The 8,821-nt window shown below is 56.3% G+C and overlaps 1 protein-coding gene across 4 annotated transcripts; it reads right to left on the reverse strand.

Moving 5' to 3' along the window:
* Window positions 1–664: 664 nt before the first annotated feature.
* On the reverse strand, window positions 665–6,818 carry LOC105501717 (chromosome unknown open reading frame, human C17orf62). 4 transcript variants are annotated; one of them, XM_011927863.1, is made up of 7 exons: window positions 6,693–6,818; window positions 5,187–5,309; window positions 4,158–4,199; window positions 3,389–3,462; window positions 2,614–2,710; window positions 1,237–1,381; window positions 665–916 (listed from the first exon to the last, which is right to left on the reverse strand). In XM_011927863.1, exons 2-7 carry the CDS (start codon window positions 5,269–5,271, stop codon window positions 796–798), a joined length of 564 nt encoding a protein of 187 aa, XP_011783253.1. In that variant the 5' UTR covers window positions 5,272–5,309; window positions 6,693–6,818; the 3' UTR covers window positions 665–795. The 4 variants fall into 4 exon arrangements, with proteins under 4 accessions (XP_011783253.1, XP_011783329.1, XP_011783406.1 ...); XM_011927939.1 differs by having other exon boundaries at window positions 6,473–6,756; XM_011928016.1 differs by lacking the exon at window positions 4,158–4,199 and having other exon boundaries at window positions 700–916; window positions 6,693–6,816.
* Between the last annotated feature and the right edge of the window lie 2,003 nt (window positions 6,819–8,821).

The raw sequence follows: 8,821 nt of genomic DNA on the forward strand, positions 1-8,821 counted from the left end.
TCCAATTTTTTCTTGTTAGTTTTTTTTGCAAAGACAGGATCTTGCTGTGTTGCCCAGGCTGGTCTTGGATTTCTGGCCTCAAGCAATCCTCCCACCTTGGCCTCCCCGCTTCCCAAAGTGCTGGGATTACTGGCATGAACCATTGCGCCCGGCCGGAGCTCCCGGTTTTTAAGCGCTGCACAATACTAGAAGAGCTGACCTTTTTTCTGGCCTCGCAGCGTCTGCTGAGGCTGAGGGTGAGGAACAGAGAGACCTTTCTGTGACGACCACAGGGGCAGAGCGGTCTATGTGCCAAGATCCTGGCATCATCAAGGGAGGTGGGTCCTTGGGGAGGGGCAGCTTCCACAGTGTGGCTTCAGCGTGCATAGCCAGGTAAGCCCCGGATGTTTGCCCCTCGCTGCCCTTGGGGAAGCACCTGACCGCTGGGGATGTCCGCCCAGGGAGAGGACACTGTGTCGGGGACAACACGCAGCATCAGCACCCACAGGGGCCCGGCCTCTCCACTTGCCCGAGGTCTGGCTGTGGCCCCCAGCAGAAGTCCAGGGCTGGCGAGACCTCCAGCTGCAGGAAGGCAGGCCCAGGCCTCACGATGGAGAAAGTCTGGGTGTCCCGGTCCGGCCTGCTGTTTCGTGCAGTGTGAAAGCAGCAGTGTGAGCAGGCAAGAGGCCGACTCGGCTGGAGGCACCGACTGAAGCCAAGGCCACAGGGTTCTGTGGGCTGTGCATGGGCTCAGGCACACCAGGAATGTGCCACGGGTCCTGTGGGTGGTGCACAGGCTCAGGCATACCGGGGCTGTCAGCTCTGGCTCCCAGGGTCGCCGGCCTCACTGTCACTGCTCTGAGACAGCTCTGTGGGGCTTTCAAGGCAGTGCAGCTCCAGGAAGCTGGTGATGAGCTTGGCGATGGCTTCCACATCACTGGGCGAGGCCGGCAATGGGAGGAAGGTCAGGTCACCTCGGCACAGGGCGCCATGAGACCCCACGGCAGACTCCTCCTCGACCACCCACCTCCAGCAGCCCCTGGGGCTCCCAAACTGGACCCAAAACTTCCTGGCCTGCTCCTACCCTCCCAGCCACGGGGGCTGCCCCTGAGCCTGCACATGCTTAACGTGGGCCCCTCTGTGTCCCATCCACAAACTCATCTCCTCTCCCAGCTGCCCCGTAGCTCTGGGCGGTCAGGAACGGGAGTCACCTGACACAGCTGCAGCTCCAGCCAGATCAAAGTCCCACAGCCTTACCTGCGGTGGCCCATGACTGCACTCTGTGTGAGGGGGTGGGAGAAGCCCGTCGCCAGCCGGAGCACCACCATGTAGCCCTTCCCGAAGTACCGGACCTTCTCCTCCTCCACGCTCACGTCGCGGACATCGTGCAGCAGGACCACCACTGTGGGGAGACGGTCAGTGGCCGAGCCGTCCCCGTCCACACGTGCTGCCCGGCAGTCACACCAGGGCCACTGGCGCCATCGAGAGCGACAGCCGCACTTGGTGGGCAGCAAAAGCATTTGTTGTTTCCTGCCTGAGGCTGGGTCCTGGAGGACTGCTGTGGCCCTGACAGCAGTGTAGGGTCCTCCGGGTGGGAAGGACGTGCCCGCAGTGCAGGCTGGCAGGCCACATGCACAGCCTGCTGGTTCTCCTGGGACTGCCGACCACGGGGACCCGCTCAGTGCGAGGCCGCCATCTTTACACTGTACTGTTTCCCCAAGGTTGGCTGCCAAACCAGGGCCACCCTGCAATTTCCTGTGGCAACTCAGGGAAGCCACCTCTTTGGGTACCAGGGCAGCCCCAACCATTGTCAGAAAACGGCACAGCTGCCTCTCACAGCCCAGGCCAGGCCTGCAACTCCTCTCCCCAAAGCCACGGTGACCTGGGGCCAATGCCCTGGCCAGGTCCCTGCAGGGATCTGGGAAGCAGCCTGTCAGAAGCACAGCATTGTGGCACTAAACCCAAGACTGCCCAGCAACTCTGGTCGCCAGAATCTGTCCCCTCTCTGGGGCTATCCATGGGCAGCCAGACCCTGGGGCCTCTCTCTGTGCAGCAGCATCTACAGGAAACTGGTACTGACCACAGCTGGGCCACTGCCCAGGCTCAAGGGTGAGGGATTCCTCGGACCTTCCAGCCCCTACTGCAGGCCCAGTAGCACCCACAGGTAAGCTGGAGCAGGGCCAAGGCCCGCAAGAAGCCAGGTGGCCCCACTCCGGAACGCCCGTGGGCTGCCATGGCTCTCCCTGCCCCACCCTGTGACCTGCCGCTGGGGCCAGACTGTACCTGGGGACAAGTGGCTGCCAGGCAGGCGAGAGAACACAGCTAAACAGAGGCTGCCCAAGCACGTTGGGCCAGACCGCTGCTCTGCCAGACCCTTGCTCCTCCAGACCTCTGCTCCTCCCACCCTCCCCAGGGGCCAAACCTCTAAAGAACCCAGGAGACTCTAGGACCCCGCCGAGCAGGTGAGCAGGTGGGGCGTATGTGTGGGATCCTGCATCCAGCGGGCAGGACACAACCCTGGTCACCAAGCAGGCGAGCTTGGACCAAAGGCGTTTCCAGGCCCCCCGCCGCCAGGTGCCGTGGGTCACCCAGATGCCCACAGTGCCCCACGTCCCCAGGCTCCCCACAACTCACCCTGGTCGTGGCCTGCTCTGAAAAGAGTCAGCAGCTTCTTGTAGAGGCTGAATGTCTTCAAAACAACCTTCCCTGTGCTCTTGTCAAAGATGGCTTCCTGGAAACCGACAGGCACTGACCACCATGAACCTCCAGGAACAGGGACCCCAAGGTTGCTGGGGCATCACCCCCACCCTCACCAGGGCAGACACTCAAGAAGAGGGGCTGGGGCCCCTCCCAGTCAGAACCCAAAGCCCTGAAGCTGCAGGTGCTGCTCTGTCAAGAGCTGGACATCTGCAGCCAACCTGACTCCCGTTGGGAACTGGGGAGCTGGGCAGGTGCAGGAGCTGGGCAGGTGCAGCGGGTGCTTGCTCCACTGCAGGCAAAACGAGCGCAGGGAGGCAGCGGAACCAGCAAATGAGGGCATGGAGGTCAGAGGACAGCACTGGGCCAGGTTGAAAGGACTCAGGAGGGGCTCCGAGGTGGGAGGGCCAACCACGGGGAAAGCTGACTCGCATCCCATTGTGGCAACTCCGGGAAGAAAGCACTTTGGTGAAGACAGTCACAGGGAGCCTCTAAGAGAAAAATGCCCTCGGGAGATTCCTTGGCCAAGAATGGTCCCAGGTGAGTGCAGGGGCCATGTCCTGATGAACAGAGACCTCCAAGCAGGGACCAATGCTTCAGGACGGGGAGGCGCTAGGCCACCCATGGCCCTTCCTCTTCCTTTCATTCCCATTGCAAGAAAACCCAGGAGCTGAACAGCCCTGCACTCTGTCCTGCACCCGAGCCAGCTTACCTCCCAGTCCTCCAGGTTCTGCACGGCCACAAACAGGCAGCCTGTGACGTAGAAGAGCTTCCAGCCCAGGCTATCTGGAGATGGACATAGGGCACCAGCCTGTGAGCTCCAGGGACGTGCCCATGGGAGGCCCCGCCTAGCGCAGCCTCCCCCACGCTTGCAAGGACCGCCTGGGCAGCTTCCTGTGCTGCTGACCCTGCCCTGGCCACTCAGGACCCACATGCGGCACACCCCACCCAGCTCTGACCCCCGGAGTCCACGTGAGAGAGGCAGGTGGGGTGCACAGGGCCTCTGCCTGTCTGGGCAGGCCCAGTGGTGGTGGCAGGGTGGGAAGTACGCCTCACCCCACAGCTGGATCTTAGACAGATACTCAAGAGCATCTTTCTGGGAATATCTGATGACCCAAAAATGCAGAAGACTTAAGAAGAAGTGAAATGCAGGCTGGGTGCTGGGCGGGATGGGCGTGCGGAAGAGCAGCAGTGCGTGGAGGGCGCGGTGGGCGGGATGGGCGTGCGGAAGAGCAGCAGTGCGTGGTGGGCGGGATGGGCGTGTGGAAGAGCAGCAGTGCGTGGAGGGCGCGGTGGGCGGGATGGGCGTGCAGAACAACAGCAGTGCGTGGAGGGCGCAGTGCCCACCAGCAATCAAGGGGCAGAGATGCCGATCCTAAAGGCTGCCCCATGGACGGTCACAAAGGATGGTTTTTCCTTCTTTTCTCTGTTTTCCAAACAGCTGAGACAGTCACGGGGGGGCGGGGCAGGGGGTGCTTTACCTCCACTGTAGTAGGCAGCAGCCAGGCCAATCGACAAGATTCCTATGAAGAGAAAGTGACTGCCTGCCTATTGATCCCGGTAAGACCCCACCTCCTCCCCGGTGCAGCAGGACCACGAGCCACAGCCCCTGATGAGCAGGCCCTTCGCACTATAGGAACAGCTGTGGTCAGGGGTTACAGACCACCGGGTTCAGAGTAGGGGAAACAGCCAGGAAGTTGGCTCGATAATGCAGTATAGCTGGGCGTCGTATCACACGCTTGTAATCTAAGCCAAGGATGGAGGGAAGCCAAGGATGGAGGATCGCTTGAGCCCAGGAGTTTGAGACTAGCCTGGGCAACATAACGAGACTTCATCACTAAAGAAAACAAAAACAAAACAAAACACAGTATACACTATTCACAGTATTTACTGGACACATCCACCGTGTGAGGCTCCAGAACTGACACGGGTGTTACTCCAGCAGCACGTGGTGAGGCCTGAAGACTGTGCACAAAGAATTACAACACAGTGTGCCATGCAAAACACACAGGAGGCTGTGGCGTGTCACAAAAAAAGTGGGCCCCAGAGACACAGCTGCTGAGGTACAGCCAGCACCACTCCTCACACGGTATCAACACAAGTACAGCTGTCCCCAAGGGTACAGGACCCTACTGGTGAGTAGGGACGGAGGACAGGAGGCTAAGTGGACTGTGAGTCCTATGAAGAGGTCTGAGATCAGGGAAGAAGAGAAATGGGAACCCACGATCACCCATCACACGGTTCAAAACAAGTACAAAGGAAAATACGGTGACCTCAGAAAAGCTCATGGAGTATTAAATACTCTGGATGTTAGTGGTTAAAAGGGGACAAAATAGACATGCATTATCTGTGAAACCAAGTACACAGGATAAAATTTGAACGGATACAAACAAAATAGCTGTCCGATTTCAGGGTAATAGAAAAAACAAAATACTTTGTTTCATTTTCATCCTTTCTGAAAGTCATGCTTCCCATTCTGGGGTTCTGTGGAGGGACACCGAGAGCCTTACCAACCAGCAGGGACCAGGACCGGATGCCTGGAGCCCTCTTCAGATGGAGGCGGGAGCTGCTGCGGGTCTCCACCTGCAGGTACATCCCGAGACGGCAGCACCACTCTCTACAGGAGGAGGGGCCTGGGGACAGACAGAGGCAGCGGAGCCCTTGGGCCTGCACACAGGCAGGCGCCCATGCCACCAGGCCCAGGCTGGAGGCCAAGAGCAGGTCCCCCAACTAAGTCACCTGCAGCCCCAGACACCATCAGCCAATCTGATCTGTTCTCTGTGGTGGGGAACATCACTGGATCCCCCAGAGACCCCGTTTCCTGTGTAAGGAAGACCCTCTTCCGTTCACAGTGACACCGACTGCACGGGGGGCTGTTTCCCCCCTCAGACTCACGAGCTACAGCTGCATCACCACCTGCCCATCCTATCTGGAAACCTAATGTCTTGAGGAGGCCGCTAGCCCCCAGCAGCCTTTCAGCTTCTAGCACCTATCAGCACCCCCTCTCCCCTGTGCTGGCCTCCACCAAGAAAGGGAACTGAAAGTCCCCTCATGGCTTCAGGCTGTACTGGCACAGACCAACAGTCTCAGCTCTCTCTCTGCCTTCCTCCACCTGCTGAAAGTTCAGACTGCACAGTGGAGTGTCCTAAAATGGCCAGAACCGACGAGTCACCAAAGGGGCTAATCTTCCACACTGGGTTCTGCACGGACTGCAACAGCCCTGCCACTTCACAGTTTGCTCTGAACACTGGCCCCAGGGACCCCCGTTCTGGTAGTTTCTCAGGGCTTTCCCTGTGAAGTCAAATTTCTGACATTAAACAGGGGGTTTAGGCTGGGCACGGTGGCTCATGCCTATAATCTCAGCACTTTGGGAGGCCGAGGCATGCGGATTGCTTGAATCGAGGAGTTCAAGACCAGCCAGGACAACGTGGTGAAACTCTGTCTCCACAGAAAATATTTAAAACTTAGCCCGGTGTGTGGTGCACGCCTGTGGTCCTAGCTATTCAGGAGGCTGAGCTGGGAGGATCACCTGAGGCCAAGAGGTGGAGGCCGCAGTGAGCCGAGATCGTGCCACTGCACTCCAGCCAGGGTGACAGAGTGAGACCGTGTCTCAAAAAAATAAAAAATAGTGAGTTCAAATCACAAAACCAATCCTAGATGCTGGTATATGACCGGGCTCCCTCCCGGGCCTCAGTTACCGCATTGCTCCCCAAACACCCGGCATTCCACACACACAAGCACACTCGCGGACACAAGCCACGCGCGGTGGCAGAGCCGCCCGCGCCGCTGGTCGCACCGAGCGCTCGTTTCTTCGCCCGGGCCGAGGGGACTCCCGCCGCCGTGGCCAACCTGCAGCGGAACAGCCGCGAGGCCGCCCGCGACGGGCAGGGCGGGACATGGAGCAGCCGACAAGCGGGTCCAGGACGCAAACCCCGTCCGGAGTGGGCCCAAGGGTGCCGGGACACGCGGCACGGAGCGGGAAGGAAGTGCGGAGCCCACCCAGCCCAGCCGCCTACCGAGAGCACTGCGGTCCCCGCGCGGCAGCAGAGAGACGCGAACTGGCGGGGGCGGGGCCGCGCGGACTTCCGGGATTGGAGCGGAGCGGAGCCGACTTTTGGGGGCGGGACCGCGCGGACTTCCGGGGTTGGGGCGGGGCCGCAAGCATTTCCTGGATGGGGCGGAGCCGAGCGGATTTCCGGGATCGCGGGCGGGTCTGCACGGACTTCCGGGACCCGGGTGGAGCCACTGGAGGAGTCGAGTGGTTTCTGCTAAAGGAACCAGTTTTCTTGGAAAAGAGAAACGTGCGGGGAAACGTATCCAAAAGCAAAGAACTTTCCAAAGCCTATAAGCGTCTTCCCAACATAGAAGCGTAACTGAAGCGGTTCTCATTGCCAAAAAAGAAGAAGATTTGAGCATGAATAAGAACAGTAATTCCAATGAATTGAAAATCCTCAGGTGCTCCAGGCTGTAATTCATAATAATGTATTTTTTAACTGTATTCACTTTTGGAGGACGCTGGCAAGCTCTCCCCAGTTTGTGGCCTGGTTAATAAAAGGAAAGCATCAAGCATTTGTCCTGCCTTTATGAAATTTACAGCAGAGTAACCAAATACTGCATGAGAAGAATGTCTCATTATAGAAGTTTTCCCAATAATAAATGAAGAAGAAACAGTAGGATTAACACATCACCTTATGAATTAACGGACCTAGGCAATGTCATCAATGACTGCTAATTAACATCGCAAAAAGGTCAGATACTGGAAGTACACAACACCATCTATGAAGTAGTCTTGCCAGAAAAAATTTAAGCTGAAAGTGAACAAGCTTCTAGAGTGAATTACTGGAAATTTGGAAGACAAGACTGTACTAAAGGATTCTACAAGGATACAAGTCAGCAATTGCGGGTGTAAAACAAAAATAAAATTCAAACCCTCAACCATCTGAATGGACCCCTCCTCTTGGCCAAGAGCATTCCAAAGTTATCCTGAAAAACTAGTTAAGGCAGTGATGGGAAGGGAGAGACAGACATACCTTACTCCCTCCTCCCTTTTGGAATTCAGGCAGACAGCTGACCAGCATTCACATTAAAACAGATCTTGAGCTGGCTGGGCGCAGTGGCTTATGCCTGTAATCCCAGCACTTTGGGAGGCCAAGGCGGGCGGATCACAAGGTCAGGAGAACGACACCATCCTGGCTAACACGGTGAAACCCTGTCTCTACTAAAAAAAAAAACCAAAAAAATGAGCCGGGCGTGGTGGCAGGCACCTGTAGTCCCATCTACTCGGTAGGCTGAGGCAGGAGAATGGTGTGAACCCAAGAGGCGGAGGTTGCAGAGCCAAGATGTTGCCACTGCACTCTAGCCTGGGCAACAGAGGAAGACTCTGTCTCAAAACAAAAACAAAACAACAACAACAACAAAAAAAACAGATCTTGAGGCTGACAAAGTAGACTCTGTAGCAATGACACCAAATTCCAGCCTGACTCTGGTATAGGATTACATGACAGATAGGAGGCCCTGGAAGAAATCGAAGTACTTTACCCCACATTAAATTTCTTCAACGTATTTTGAAATAGCCCTGCAAAGCTGTCCCTTGTGAGGAAAATCTACATTCTGTAGAGAATCCCTGTTCCTTTCCAGGTCTTTTTCCTGCTTCAGGAGAGAACTCTGATAAGAAGCACTTACAATCTATTCTCTCTGAAGCCTGCTACCTGGAGACTTCCTCTGCTTAATGGAAATCTTGGTCTCCACAAGCCCCTATCTTAACCTAGAAACTCCCTTCTGTTGATTCTAGGTCTTTAGACGTAACTTAACCTTTTCAATCAATTGCCAGTCAGAAAGTCTTTGAATCTACCTATGACCTGGAAGTCCCCCTACTTCAAGTTGCACCACCTTTCTGAACCGAACCAATGTACATCTACATGTATTGACTAATGTCTTACATCTTCTGAAAATGTATAAAGCCAAGCTGTAACCTAACCATGTACATTTTCTTAGGATCTCCTAAGGGCTATGTCGCTGGCCATTGGTCACTCATATTTGGCTCAGAATCTCTTAAAATATTTTACAATTTGCCTCTTTTTGTCAACATGGGAAATCCTACAGGCAAATGACCTGACTTTTTAATAATGTATACAAGGAGAAGGAG

This window comes from Colobus angolensis, unplaced genomic scaffold, assembly GCF_000951035.1.
Source record: "Colobus angolensis palliatus isolate OR3802 unplaced genomic scaffold, Cang.pa_1.0 Scaffold1, whole genome shotgun sequence".
Classification (NCBI taxonomy): Eukaryota; Metazoa; Chordata; class Mammalia; order Primates; family Cercopithecidae; genus Colobus; species Colobus angolensis.

Coding starts and splice junctions, on each gene's coding strand:
- LOC105501717 (XM_011927785.1), bottom strand. CDS start 1,787: ATGGTTGGGGCTGCCCTGGTACCCAAAGAGGTGGCTTCCCTGAGTTGC. Junction 917..1,236: donor GCAGTCATGGGCCACCGCAG/GTAAGGCTGTGG, acceptor GGCCTCGCCCAG/TGATGTGGAAGCCATCGCCA.